At 46.2% G+C, this 15,400-nt stretch overlaps 1 protein-coding gene across 4 annotated transcripts in view; it reads left to right on the plus strand.

The window, feature by feature from the left end:
• TBX5 (T-box transcription factor 5) overlaps nucleotides 1-15,400 on the plus strand; it is a 46,477-nt gene that overhangs the window by 13,733 nt on the left and 17,344 nt on the right. For all 4 annotated transcript variants that reach the window (XM_074321406.1, XM_074321407.1, XM_019734129.2 and 1 more), the window contains exon 7: nucleotides 6,677-6,768. In XM_074321406.1, coding sequence (XP_074177507.1) covers nucleotides 6,677-6,768 — 92 coding nt within the window. The remainder of the gene's footprint in view (nucleotides 1-6,676; nucleotides 6,769-15,400) is intronic.

Raw genomic sequence — 15,400 nt, forward strand, 5'->3', positions numbered from 1 at the left:
GTGTGTGTGTGTGTGTGTGTGTGTGTGTTGGGGGACGTGCACATAGCCAATGGGTTATTTGGGAGAAAGTGGCTGCATTTTGGGATCGAGGTGGGACGGTCGGTAGCAGACTGATTGTTCAAACCCCATGCTGTTCAAAATCCAGGCCCTGCTTTGAGCGTTTCAAAGCTTGATAGCAACATTAGAACCGGGCACCCCATAACCGCAGCTTGGGGTGTGTGTATCATTTATTCTTCCTTAGGAGAAAGTGCTTGGCTTGACTTGTCATGGTTCATATGTGTTCTTTAGAAATCTGAGTGCGCGCGGTTTCATTGTATTGGGGGAGCAGGATTGAATGATTCCTAAAGTTTATTATGAAAGGATCTGGAATTTGAAAAGGCAAGATATGGGGGCTGGGGAGTAGCCTCTGCCACTGTGGGGTTGGACAAAGTTAAGAGTATTAAACAGTGATTTGGAGTTAGAAGGCTGCTGGAGAGGAAAGGAGGGGTTCCATATGGGACCGGTGAGGACAGGTCACATGGACAACTTAAGGAGATGGACATGGGATGGTGACGCCCCTCCCCCCCCAGCTCCTATCCCACCTGCAAGATAAGGAAATTACAGGGGCTGTAGAGCCAGGTGGGAGAGGCCAAGCAGCGTGAGATCACCCTAAAGCCGCCCATCACCCAGTGAAGGTCATTCCAGTACAAACTGGGTATCAGATAAGCCCCTTCCCCTCCCCCCCCAGTGAAGCCAGGGCAGTTACAAAATGCTGTGGGTCATCTCCAGATTCAGATTGTCAGTGACCAGGCCACGCTGTGATGGTTGGTCCCTTCTAGGCCACAAGGCCTACCTGGGAACCCAGGTCTTGAGAGTACTTCCCTCCGGAAGAAAACTTACTCCTTCCCAAAGTGCAATTACTTTTTAAAGGGGAACGAGGATTTTTCTGAGTTCTCCCCATTTGTTGAACAAACAAGAGCAAAAACATTAAGGCAAAACTATTTCAGGCTAATTTGAGTTGGGCTGCTAGAAACCTGTTCTTTCTACGGCAACTGTAAACCTATGTTTAACTTTGTGGTGACAGTCACAGGGAAAAACAAATAGAAAAAATAGCAACAAGGACGCTCCATTCCATATATAAAAATATATATATATGAATATATATATATATGTGTGTGTATATATATATATATATGCTTAGAGGCTCCCAGACCTGACAGTGGGTCCAAAAATATGTCAGATTTATTTATTTGTTTATTTAATTTTTGCCAAGGGAGCCCAGGTTTATACACAGAGGACAGGAAGTGCTGGGTACATGACAGTGACCTGCTAAAGAAACACGTGGGTGCTCAGATCCTTTGGAGGAAATTCCTAAGCTCTGTGTGGTTACGGTCTTGGGGTCCATCAGACGGGGGCTAAATCTGGGAGCTTTCGCTCTCTTTGTTTACAGCTTTATTGAGGCATAATTGTCATGCAATAACCTGCAATACTGGAAGTATACAATTTGATAAGTTCCACACGTGTATAGCCAGGAAACTATCACCATAACCACTTGTGAATATACCCAACGTGCCCCCAACTTCTTTTTCCCCTTCATTTAAAAAATTAAGTTTATTGAGGTAACATTGGTTTAATAGCATCATATAAATTCCAGGTGTACAACATTATAATTTGATATCTGTTTGCTCTACCAAATTTCTATTTTTGAAAATATGTCTTCTACAATGACCTACGTGAGTGAAGGAATGCTTACCCAATGGGGTATGTGCACGTGAGTTTTAAGCAAAATCTAGGAGAGTGTGTGTCTAAATACTCATGGGTCTAGCGACATGCGTCTCCAAACACGCATTTGGATATTTGTGTATCTGACGACCACACAAAGGATTCATACACAGGAGTCGCTCCTTTTCTTTATTGGTTGGTCCAGGAAGCCCAGTTGAGCTGTACCTACAGGACTTTTTAGCCAGCCTGACATCCAAAAGAGGGGTTTCACGGGAGACAAGTTTCCATCACTCTCCCCATGTGAGGTTTTTCCCCACTTTTTAGTTGCAAAGGCACCTACTTTCTTTGTCAGGAGGAAGTCTAAAGCAGTACAGTTTTCCAGTTCAAGTCCAGGGCTGCTGCAAATGTTCCCCACATGGATATATGATGTGTCACTTAAAGCAGCGGGCCAGGCTGAGTGTGATTTGTGGACTCTGTCTTGTTACTTTATTGTCCCACCTGGACTGGGGATTGAGACTTCTGACTTCACGGGTAGAAGTCATCTGAGCTCTTATTCACCATCTCGTAGGATGAAGGTGGGACTCTGGGGCAGACTGCCAGCGTGCAAACCCATTTGACTTTGGGCAAGTTACTTAACTCAGTTTTCCCCATCTGTAAAATGGGGGTAGTGAGAGGATTATTTATTATCATCATGAGGGTTACATGAGATAATCCGTGGAAAGTGTAGTGCAGACTCTGGCCCAGAGGAAGCACAGAATGGCCGTGGTGTTTCCATTGACTGACTAGTTACACCGATCAATTTATTAACAGGGCGTCTCCATCCAACATACAGGCTCTGGAAAACTGTTTCCTTCCCTATTTTGGAATTTGAAAGACTGAGATTTTAAATAAATTCTTATTACTGTGGTTGAAAAACCACAAAAGGTGGGGTTTAGTTAGTTCACTCGCTGCTCATGTTGTCAATTCAAGAATTATTTGCCCAACGTTATACTTTGGATAAGTGAGCGGGGCAGTGGGGAGCAGGGAAGGAAAGCAAACCGTGTGATTAAATTGCAGGTACAATTTGGGAAAATATGAGCCACCCATTTTTGGTCAAAAGGGCTCAGTGCCTTCACAATGATCTCTGCTTGGAGGCAGGTACCCGGTGGAGGCAGGTATGTGGCAGAGTTCATTTCTTAGGCTGTAGTCACGTACCGTGTACCACAGGCTGCTAATGACACGACATATTTCCTCAGCCCAGCTGCGATCCCAAGCTGGATTTGGGAGTTATTTCCCCAGATGGTTGACAGCTTGAAAAAGATATTTAAAAACTCGAATCTTCCCCAGCGACGTTTGCTCTGTGAAACACGTTTTTGTAAGGTTTTCACTGCAGTTGTCAGCAGCTCCCGGAGCGATCCCTAGAAATATTTAGGTGTTAAAAAAAGGTCACGTGGGTACTTCATTTCCCTGCTCTTGCAACAATGGCTGTGTATGCGAGCATGTCTATCCCCTGATATTAACTCACTTTGCCATTAAAAGGCATTTTCCTCCTGCTTAAATCATTGTGTAAGGAGCCTGTATTTATGAGGTATGAGCTTTCTGGTTGGGACCAGGAAATGAACCCCTAATAGAGAGACATAATTAAGATTTTTGGCCCTCGTGAGGGTTTTTTCTTTTTTTTTTTTCAAAAGCAAGAATTCACAACAATTATTCTCATTAATTTTTACAACCTCTGTCTCACTGGTTGGAGCTGGCATTTATATTTGTTTTTTTTCCCCCCACCCCTCTCTCTCCCCCGGATATCCGGTTTTATGCTCATTTTGGAGGGAGCACATTTGTATGACAAATGGAAATCAGTTTCAGGAGAACCTTCTGGTAGAACTCAGGCATCCTAGGGTATCTGTTGGTGTGTTTGTGTGCCCATGAATGAGTTGGCTGACTCGCAGTACATTAGAAGGGAATTTCAAGGACAGGTTTATCATACATACTGAAATAAAGACAACATTTTTATTATGAAATAAGATAGACATTTTCACCTGCAGTTAAGCTTGTATGTTAACGTTTATTAAGGGAACTTCTCATGTTCTCTAGGCATCTATACTCAGTCTCCAAAGCAAGACATATGTAAGATCGATACACCTCAGTGTCTATACAGCAAATCGCGCTTAGCCTATGCAATCATATTTTTGGAGGCTATGGTGATACCCTGTTTCCCCCAAAATAAGACCTAGCCGGACCAGGCTTATATAGGACCCAGGCTTATTTTACTATAATATATGACTGGGTCTTATTATAATATAGTATAATGTAAGACTGGATCTTATATTAATCTTTGCTCCAAAAGATACATTAGAGCTGATGGCCCAGCTAGGTCTTATTTTGGGGGAAACATGGTAAGTGCAAGAATGAGGTACAAGGAATGGTGTGAGCAAAAGATTTTGTGTGATAAAATATGAAAACCCACCCTTTTTATTTTTTCCAGGGTAATTTTTTTGTGCCGAACTCTTGGTGGAGCAGTGACATCAGAAACTGGGCATTACTTCAGGGCTGATGCCACGTCCCCATTTGTCTAAAGGACTGGCTTCAGTGACAGGAAGGGCGGGCGACATAGAGAGTGGAGCAAAGATTCCCTCTACCCCTTTTTCTCAATGATCTAATTTTCAGTTAGCATTTTTGAGAATTCCCCCTTTAAGTAAATGATTTGTGGTCAAGTGGGATGCCTTTTATTGTGACAAAATCTGAGTAGGAAAGAAAGCTCCATTAGATGATGAGTTTTGAGACTCAAAATAGAACTGGATTCAGGAGCGCACATTTCAAACCCTGTCTTTTACAGGGAGTTTATAGACTTTTCTACTCATTCTGAAGAGTTAAGTCAAAATCAGAAAGCTGCAGGAAGGGGTACATTAAAAAAACAAAACGACCAGGAGGGAATGTGTATACACATAAATACCCGTACATATTTTTAAATATTTTTTAGTAGGGTTTTTAGAGCTGTTTTAGGTTCCCAGGAAAGTTGAGCAGAAGGTATAGAGGTTTCCCACATAGCCCCCGCCCTCACAAACGTACAGCCTCCCCCGTTATCAACATGCCCTACCAGAGGCGGACATTTATTACAATCGCTGAACCTACACTGATATATCATTGTCATCCAAACTCCATAGTTTCCACTTGGGTTCAGTCTTGGCGGTGTCCATTCTATGGATTTGGGCAAGTGTGTAATGACATGTACCCACCACTGTGGTATCATACAGAATAGTTTCACTGCCCTAAAAATCCTCTGTGCTCTGCCCATTCATCCGTCCCTCCCCTCTAAGCCTAGCAAGCACTGATCTTTTTATAGTCTCTGTAATTTTGCCTTTTCTAAAATGTCATATTGTTGGAATCACATTTTTTTAAATGTTCAATTTACATATCTTTTTATTGTGAACGTATACATAAGTAATAATTTTGTATTCACTGTAAAGTCCTGGAGTTAGAAGACTTTAATAGGCAATCTCTTCCAGAACACAGAACACATCAGAATGCCCTACCCACAAATGGACAAATTAGAGGGTGTCTTATTAATTGTCCCTAGTACACAGTTTCTCAAAGTCTATAACTATACTACTGGAGGTAGATGAGATAATTTGGCAGGGGCGTTACTTGAATACGATGGAATCATAGAAAGTTGTTCTCTTTTGATTATCTTTCTATTCGAGTATTGGGGGAGAGTCTTAGTTCAGTAGTCATTTGTGTTAAATACTGCTCTAAAGTGTCTCATCTCCCCTGGCAACAAAGAAAAGGGAAGCCTTGGGTTTAGAGCTTTCTGTGAGCACCAGTAGAGAGAATTTGATCCAATTTTCTTTGTAGTGAATAGCAAGTGATTCAAGTTTGACATATAGAGAAGTGATATAATATTTTGTATGGAATAAATTTAAGTAAAAAGTGGTTAGATTTAAATAAAGATATTAAGCAGACATAGGTGCTATATCGACATGACAGTGATGGTGAAGGTGAACCTTGAATGACTGAACTTTGATGACTGCTGTTCTGGTGTCTATAAAGTGATTGGATTGATAAAAATTCAATTCACACGCAGCTTTTCAGGAACGACTTCTAGCCAACACTATATGGACACCTCTTTTCACTTGGATCCGCTACTACTGTTCATTCCCTCTAATAGAGTACATGAGGAGGGTTTCCGTGAACGTTCTGGGCCTCAAACTACAGACCCCGCTCTCTTATTAAGTTCTGTACATTGCAGCACACATTTCCAAGAAGAGGGCTCTCTCCCTTACCTATAAAAGTAAAGAGGTTTGGAAGCCGTTTCATTAGCTATCATATATGTTATACTTCTGTTCATTAGTGTGTTTTCATTAGACACTGTCTTCCACCTGAGCTAGCAAAGTGTGTGAAATGGTGAAATGAGGCGTAGTCACATTTTGAAAATGGGGATCCCCACCCTGCGGGATGGCAACATCACGCCGGCATGCACAAGTTTCCAAAGGCGGGGCGGGGGGACCCACTGTGGAGGCCTAGTTGGTGTTTGAAACACAGCATCCTAAGCTTAAAAACAACAACAACAGGTTGTCACACATGGTCCTGTTTCCTCTTTTCTTACTGCTGAATAGTATTCCATTGTGTATATAGTGTATTACAGAATTGTACACCTGAAATCTATGTAACTTTACTAACAATTGTCACCCCAGTAAACTTTAATTAAAAACAACAACACCACCACCCACAAAACCCAGCTGTAATGAGTCCCACAATGAGTTTAATTAATCTTCAAACCGAATCTAGGTTTTTTTCCCCCCTGTTTCAAAGCTGCCTGATCTAGGACATTTTTTTTCCAAAGCTTCCGCCCAAATGAAGTGGGGGGTCCCATTGACATAATTCCCTTTTTTTTTGGTTACCAGAGGCTGCCTGCCTACGACACATTCTTAGCGCAGGTTCCGAGGTAGTCTTGTAGCAATTAAGTGAAAACCAGCTCTCTCGCTCTCTCTCCTTCCTTCAGATCACCCAATTAAAGATTGAGAATAATCCTTTTGCCAAAGGATTCCGGGGCAGCGATGACATGGAGCTGCACAGAATGTCAAGAATGCAAAGGTAAGAAAATGGATTCCTGTCCGCGTACCCCCCAAATAACCCAGGTGAGCCAGCGGCCACATGACGCCTCCTCCACCCGTCAGCCTGCCCACCGAAGACCAGGCACAGAGAAATGGGGCCCTGTTAGCCCCTGAGAAGAAGGAGAATGAGCCTCTTGAATCCCACTTTCTGATAACCCTCACCTGGGCTTTCCTCGTCCAGGCAACCTGGAGAGAGGGCCTCCCGTGGGGAGAATGCACGAGAGCATTTGGTGGCCTCCCGCTGCCTAACTGCCATGGTCTCCTCTTCCTTCGCTCTCTCTGTCCTTCTGGTGAAGTCCTCGCGCTCTTTCTTCCCAGAAGTCACAGCTGATGAATGATTTTCTTTCTGGCAAGAGCTCTTGGTAAATGAAAGGGAAGTTAATGGCTCGATTTCCTGGGGGTGAAATACGCACAAACTTGACACCATGTGGCGTCCAGGGCACTGGGGGATTGAGAGCTGGTGATAAAAATTGCTCGGTATTTTTACATATCCTGTGGTCACAGTTGCTGATATGATGAATAGAAGGGTCTGTAGCAAATGTATAGAGTGGGAATTTGGTCTGATTTGAAAGGATTGTACTAGCATTGCCAATTTTGTCAAACTCTCTCTACCTCTTGGTATGCTTCCAAAATAAGTTACCATATGGCAAGAGAACTAGAAATACGTCTTGATCCCTTTGACCAAGAAAGTTTTTTCCCCCCCTCTTTTGGAGGGTTTCGTGTTTCAAAATAAAATGAGGTCATTTAGGAAGCTTTTCCTTATCCTTTCTGGAAGACATGAAAAAGGAAAGTCGGGCAGGTGGATAGACAGACTCTTTCAAAGGAAGACAAAACCTAAGAAAGAGGAAGAAAGGCCGCAGCTTTGTGGTTTTAACATTGGGTTTAGAAATTCATGCCATGGAAATTGTTTTTAGAGAGCAGGCTTATCAGATTTAATTTCGCATACTTTTAAGAAAACAAAGGGCAAAACAGGTGAAGGGGAATAAGAGGCACAAACTTTCAGTTATACAATAAACAAGTCACGGGGATGTAATGTACAGCATAGGGAATTGTGGGGACAGAGCCCCAGAGAGCAGTTTCCAGGCTCTCGGCCTCACGTGGAAAGGTGCTGGCTCGGGTAGTAAATGGCCATCAGCTGTGACTAGTTGGCCATCAGCTGTAACCAGTTAGCCATTAGCCACTGATACAACTGCTGTGGCTGAGCTAGCAAGCGTGGATAGCAGTTAACAAGAGGTTGTTGGTTGGCAGAGAAGGGGACGGCAGGCTATGTATCCTGTGGCTTCTGCTCTCTGTGCCTCCAGCCCAGCCACCAGCGAGAATATAGTGGTATGACTCCTCTATCTATGGCTCCGTTGGTGTTCCTTTTTGGCCTCACCATATCCTGTGTTCTTATGCGGGGAGCGGGACTAGAGACCCCGCATGACACCCCGCGTGACAAATGGCGCAGTGAGCAGGGTTGGAGACACAGGAAGCAGGAGCCACACAATCCGCAGCCTGCTGTCCGCTTCCCTGCCAACCAACCAACCCCTTGCTAACTGCAATCTGCGTTTGCTAGCTCAGCCATGGCAGTTGTATCAGTGGCTAATGGCTAACTGATTACAGCTGACGGCCATCTACTACCCGAGCCAGCACCTTTCCACGTGAGGCCGAGAGCCTGGAAATTGCTCTCTGGGACTCTGTCCTCACAGGAATATACTCAATAATTCTGTAATAACCTTGTAGGATGACAGAGGGTTCCTCGATTCAGTGTGGAGGTCACTTTGTTAGGTATATGTTAGTACTGACTATGTTTTACACCTGAAACTAATATTGTATATCAACTATATTTTAATAAAAATATAAATAACTATGCCATTATCGTCAGGGATACACACGGACACCACATTCATACGTATACACCTGCAGTCATAATTGGTTTCCTTCATGATTGTGGGTTAGCAAAATGCTTTTTGTGGCTAAAATAACCAAGGTCTTAAACTCTCATTTACAAAAAAGTTGGTGCTAAGTGTCTACATTTTGAAATTGGAGCTGGATTGAGTCCATGGCCAGTGGAAAAGGTGACAACAAACATCACCTAAAGCTGAAGGGCCCTAGTCTCAGTGCCAAGTGTTTATTTCTACAGTATCCAAACTCCCACCCCACGGTTACCTGTCATTCAGGCAGCGTAGCCATTGAAGACAGTCTCATTTCAGTCCTCCTGCAGGTAAGGGTCCAGGCTGTGTAGATAGGGACTAGGAAGGAGTTACCCCATTCCACCCTGCAAATGAAGGGGTTTTCCACCTGCCACTTCTTCCCTGTTTCCCACAGGGTCAAGGGCAGGTGGGGTAATGGACTTAAGGTGTTGCAAATCACGCCCTCAAACTTAACCAGTCACCAGGCCCTGTTGATTCTCCCTTCTTAGTGGATCTCAGAATCTACCCCCTTTCTCTGTCCAGACTGCCTATTCCAGCCAACCTCATCCTTACCTGCTGCAGCCTCCTGATTTAGAACTGACTTCAGTCCCATTCCCCTCCAGGACATTCTCCAGGCAGCTGCCAAAGACATCTTTGTAAGACACAAATCAGACAAAGTTACTCCATACCTAGAACACCCCCGGCCTCCTACTGCCCTCAGTATAAAGCTGTGGGGACAGAGTCCCAGAGAGCAGTTTCCAGGCTCTCGGCCTCACGTAAAAAGGTGTTGGCTCGAGTAGTAGATGGCCGTCAGCTGTCACCAGTTAGCTATTAGCTACTAATATAGCTGCCATGGCTACTCTAGGGGGTGGGGTGGTGGGCAGAGAAGCGGATGGTGGGTTGCAGCTAGCAAGTGGGGTTCGCAAGTGTGGATGGCGGGTTGCAGTTAGCAAGTGGGGTTCGTTGGTTGGCAGAGAAGCAGACGGCAGGTCAAGCATCGTATGGCTCCTGCTCCCTGTGTCTCCAACCCAGCTGCCAATGAGACTATAGTGGTGTGAACCCCCTATCTGTGGCTCCGTGGGTGTTCCTTTTTAGCCTCACCATGTCCTGTGTTCTTGGGCAGGGAGCGGGAGCTGAGCCCCTGCATGACACTCAGCAATCTGTATCAAAATGAAACTAAGTTCAAGAAATTCTAAGCCAAGTGCTAAGACTCTGTCTTGCTTAAATATGATTGAGGATTCTGAAAATTACCTGATGGCAGTATTTTTGTGCTCGGGATTCCAAATGCAAGTAACACAATGGGCACAGTTTCTGGGTAGGTGGGAACTGAGAATTAATGAACTAAGAGGTGGGGACAGAGTCCCAGAGAGCAGTTTCCAGGCTCTCCGTCTCACGTGGCAAGGTGCTGGCTCAAGTAGTAGATGGCCATCAGCTGTGGCTGGGTGGCCATCAGTTGTTACCCGTTAGCCATTAGCCACTAATATAACTGGCATGGCTACACTAGGGGGTTGGTTGGTTGGCAGAGAAGCGGACAGACCAGGGAGCAGGAGCTGAGACCCTGCATGACAAAGGCTCAGATTCCCACGCCTTTCCCCTCAAGCCCTGCCGCTCCCCCTAGCTTTGTCCCTCTCCAGGGCCCCCTCTCTGCTTCAGCCGTTCTCCAAACCTCTATTCTTTCTATTATTTGGGGGCCTTTGAACAACATCTTTGGTCTGCCTCAGACTTCCTCCCCTCATCCCTCACTTGGCCGTCTGGGGCCCATCGCTAAGTTTCCCTTCCTCCAAGAAGCTTCTCCTGGCCACATTTCCTGGGTCAGGCTAGGGCCCTGCACTTTGGAAGGTGATTAGACAGATGATAGACATGGAAGGAGAGACAGGTGGGGAGTGCAGGCGTTTGAGAGCTCAAATGTCAGTGATCCCGGGGGTCTCCCTTACAATGCTAAACACAGCTGGTTAGATATTTAGGCAGCTGCCTCCAGCTTGGTCTGAATGGGCCTTCCTAATCGTCCCCTCGTCATTGCAGATTGGCGAGGCTTTGAGTAGGTGTCCTCCCTGGGTCGGCACTGCACATGGACAGCAGGAAAGGGTGGCTGGTAATTGCAGGCACTCAGTAATTGACACGTTGGATCAAAATGCTCAGCCTGAGAGCCAGGTGTGTCTTTGTGGCTGTGTGAGGCATCATATTGGGGGACAAGAAGGCTGAACTAACCAATGACCAGATGGGGGTAGTGGACAGGGTCACTTGCTCAGTTCCCTGGAGATGACCCCTGGGAAGGACAGGGAATGAAGCAGAGTGGTTCCAACAGAAGGCAAAACTGGGTGCACTCCTTGCTCTGCGTTTATCCGCCTGTGACCTTGGGCAAATGATTTAACCTCACGGAGCCTCAGACTCTTCATCTGTAAAATGGGCGGCAATAAATACAGCTTCCACTCTCTAGGGTTCTTGTAAGGATGGTTTGAGAGAATGCTTGGAGGAGGCTTGGTTCCTAGTCCAAGTTCAATAAAATGATTTGGGGCAAGACTCCCCATTATGTTCAGTTTTGCCCTTGGTCAGAATTTATTCTGGGCTGTGGTCCCAACCCCCAGGTTGCAGTAGGTAGTGACAAGTGGGGAAGGTGGCTGTCCGAAGTCTCGGCTGTGATAACAGGCAGGCTGGAATGGCAGGCTCACTGTTAATCTTCTAATCCTGTTTCCTGTTCCACACACACCCGGTGACAGCTGGCTCAGGGAGAAAAGCAGGAGGGGTGAAATTTCCTCTAATTCCAACAAAGGGAAGGAGGGAGAGGGGTGGGGTTATGGCGGGCCAAGCGTTACTCCCAGTTAGCCCACAGAAGTAACTTTTGGATTAGCGTGGCAAACGTCTGGGCACTCACCCCACTATCTCTCTTCACCTAACTTTCTGTGTTTGGAAAAATGCAGATGGTGTCTTAGTTATTTTCCAACATTCATTTATGGTTTCTAGTTACAGAAACAACAACTGCTTATTATAAAAATGGGAGAGCTATGGGAAAGCACAAAGAAGAACATAAAATCATTTAAAAATCCTGTCTCTCGCGGACTAATTAAAATGAGTGCCAGGATTACTTTGAAAGGTTAATCTGTGGTTTTAAAAAAACATCTAATCCTAAAAATCAATATTTCCCAAATTGTAGTACCCTTACCCTGGTGACAAATGAAATGATTTTGGAGGGTGCACAGACACACAAGCATATTGAGACTGATTTCTTAGACATTATTGCTTAGAATGAGACTAAGTTTGAAGGAATGGAAGGAAGGAAAGGGGAATTAACTTAAGGTTGATTATTTAAAGAAATATACCAGGGGTACCAAAAATATGTATACAGGTGGACACTTTGGTCAGCGTTGCTCAAGCAAGCAGTAGTTCGCCGTCATCAGAAGTGTCTGGACGCTGATGGGAACCACTTTGAGCACCTCTTGTCCTTGCAGAAGTCAAACGTGACTTGTATTCAACTTTTGTTGTCAGTATCTATTGACTATTACAATTTTAATGCAGTTTTCCTTTCTTAAAATGTGTATACTTTTTTTGGGCCCCCTCTGTATTTACGAAATAGCAGTACGGCTGGTATCAAGATTTGACGCACATTGTCAAGGTGATGTACAAATGACAGAAATTTGGGGAATACACCTACCTGCTCATCCTAGGAACGAAGGTGTGGGAGCCTCATTGCTATTGGAAATGATCCAGACGCTGAGTTTTCGCAGAACGTTGTTTTCTTCAAACTTCGCTCCAGTCTTTAAGATGTGCTCAGACAAGTTCTGAACTTCCTGGGGGTCAAAGATGCCAGGCCCGGGGGGTGGGAGGTGGGGAGATGAGTGGAGAGACACTTATGGAGAAGATGGGTACTAGGCCTTGCAGGAAGACAGGGATTTGAATCTGTGGGGAAGAAGGGTTTTCTGGGTGCGAGCAGGGAAGAAGAGGGAAGGGCTCTAAAAGTCTTGGGGTGTGGAAGAGAGGTCAGATTCTGAAGGTCTCGGGAAGCAAGCTGGAGGGGTGCTATGACAGTGACACGGAGGAGAGCTGCTTCTAGAAGCATAGGATTCTGGAGATAGAACGAGATTCTGGACATCTCGTCCACCCAGACTTCCAAGCCCTTTTGCAGAAGGGGAGACTGAGGCCTGGAGACTCCTGCATGTATTCAGTTTTTGATCTGTTGATTTGTTATTCGGCTAACACACATTTATTAAGGGCCTACTATATGCCAGGTGCTGGGATGCAAAGGTGAATTGACACCAAGGGTAGCAGGGCCCACAGATGGAGAAGCAGGTGCTGGAGTTGGGGTCCAGGCTACCCTCCTGAGTAGCTCCGGGAACCCGACTCCTCTGAGCCTCTATGTCCTCATCTGTAAAATGGGGATAATTATGGAACCAACCTCCAGTGCTGTTGTACAGATGAAATGAGGTAATGTGTGTGTCCTGATTGTTGTTGCTACCTAACAAATTATTCCCAAACTTCACTTCGACTACCTGGGAAGGCCTGGGCTCCGAGCTCTGCTGTCAGCTCTGTGTATGACTCTACATCTAGGACAGGCAAAGCTCCAGAGACCACTTTCCCTCAGTGCATCCACTAAAGGGACAAGGAAGTACAGGGAAACTCAGTCCTTTTGTGAAGTGCTCGGAGGCCATCAAAGTACTGGATTTCATTCAGTTCCTATCTGCCAGCCCTCAGAAATGCTCTGTAAATGCTGCTTGTGGTGAAAAGAGTAGGCATTGCTCGTTGTCACTGTGTGAGAGGTGAAGCAAGACGTAACAGTGATGCACTTTGGTTTTGTTCATGATTTGTGGGTCGGGAACTTGGGAAGGACTCCTCTGGGAGGTTCTTGTTTGCAGTCAGCTGTTGGCTGGGGCAGACGGTATCTGAAGGCATGACCAGCTGGACGTTCAGGTGGCACACTCCTGTGACCCCCATTTGATGCTGGCTCTCGGCTAGGACCTCAGCTGGGCTGTTCCCTAGAGCGTGTGCACACAGCCTCTCCAGCATGGTGGTCTCTGGAAAGTAAGGCTCCTTCCATGGCTAGCTGGCTTGCTGCCCCTAAAAGAACCAGGCGAACCCATGTGGCCTGTATTCACATGTCGTGTCACCTCCGAGGCATTCTGCTGGTTGAACAGCCCCAGAGATTCACTCAAGTGGGCTGAGATTCGAGGGGGAAGGGTAGAGATCCCTCCTCTGGATAGAAGGAGAGTCAAAGAGTGTGCCTGCATGTTTTAACACTGCCCTGGCATGCGCAGACGCAGCTGGCACAGTGGCCCAGAGCGACACTGGAGTGATTTAGGTGTGAGACAGGGTCTGTGCCCTTGTGAAGCCGGAGGCTAGGTTGGGTCACACAGCTAACCAAGGTGCAGAGGCCTGGCTGTGAGCTTGGTTTCTTCGGGATGGAGCAAACCCCCTCCCGCCCCACCAGGCTGCTGCTGGTCATTCTGTAACAACGGACGAACCCCAGAGTAAGATCGGCAACCACAGAGTGTGTTCCCCTGGCCCTTCTTGCTTCATTTCACCACAGAAAGGCCATGTGCAACTCTGGGCTTTCCACCATACACCACATTTATGGAGCATGATGGGGGGCTAGCAGCTGGTGGCCGTGTTACACTCGGGGGTCTGTGTTTGGTTCAGAGCACCTCCTGGAAAGGGAGGCTGCTTATACTTTGTCAGTCTTTTACGGGGTTACCAAGGCACTGGGGGGGAAGTGGCCTCTGTAGCTGGGGCACCCCGAGGCTCCACGTCGGCTGGCCTGGATTTTGAGCCTCCCCCAACCAGAGAGTGGAGAGGAAAACTAGAGCCCAGGATATCCTAGACTGAATAGGTCAGTTTTGTCAGTTCTGGTCCAGGGATGTCCCTACACACCCACACTGGAAACGGACCGTTCTCACCTGGCTCTCTAGTACTTATAACCACCTACTCCGTCTTCTTCCTCTAGGGTGTGGCTCCTTAATCGGGGTCCCAGACCCCATCTGAAAATCCAATTAAAGCAAGGGACTCTCTGAAAAAGTCAATATATAAGTACAAAAGAAAAATCAAACAATTTTTTGGGATTCATGGGACCCCTAAAAGATGACAACCCTTCCACGGGCGCCTTCCTTCCTTCTCCAGGCCTTCCTTACTGATTTTAAATGAACAGTCAGCTCCTAACCGCAGATGGTCATTTTTCAAATGGAAGACTTAGCGCCCTTGTATTCTCATGCTTGTGGTTAAAGGAAATCGGAATGCCCAATTAATGAGGAGTGATTTCCAAGAGAAGGTTCTGGAGAGGGCATTGACTCCCCACTTCTTGCTGTGCTATTGGCTGGCCACAGCATTTCCCCCAGGGAAGTGTCAGTTTATGTAAAACAAGAGAGGGGTTGTGTTTGGGTGTGAAGTTGACGTTGGTCCCAAGGAGTCCATGGTGGCTCATGGTTGTCTGGCAAAGACATGAATGCTCAAAAGCCCCCTCCCCTTTCTCATTCATCTGCAACGTTGTCCCCTCCCCTTTCTCCCCTGACCCCCTGCCCCAGCATATCTGCTCTGCAGGGACAGTGTCCACAGGCCAGTGACTCACTCATCCACATTTAAACAACATTTCTCAAACTTTGGGCAGATATCACAGTTACCTGGGGGTGAGGGAAGGGGCTTGTTTAAAAAGAGCAGATCTCTGGGTCTCACCGTTAGAGGTTCTGAATCAGTGGCTCTAGGGTGGGGTCAGACGCTGCCCTTTGTCCCCTGGTGGCA

This window comes from Rhinolophus sinicus, linkage group LG16, assembly GCF_036562045.2.
Source record: "Rhinolophus sinicus isolate RSC01 linkage group LG16, ASM3656204v1, whole genome shotgun sequence".
Lineage (NCBI taxonomy): Eukaryota > Metazoa > Chordata > Mammalia > Chiroptera > Rhinolophidae > Rhinolophus > Rhinolophus sinicus.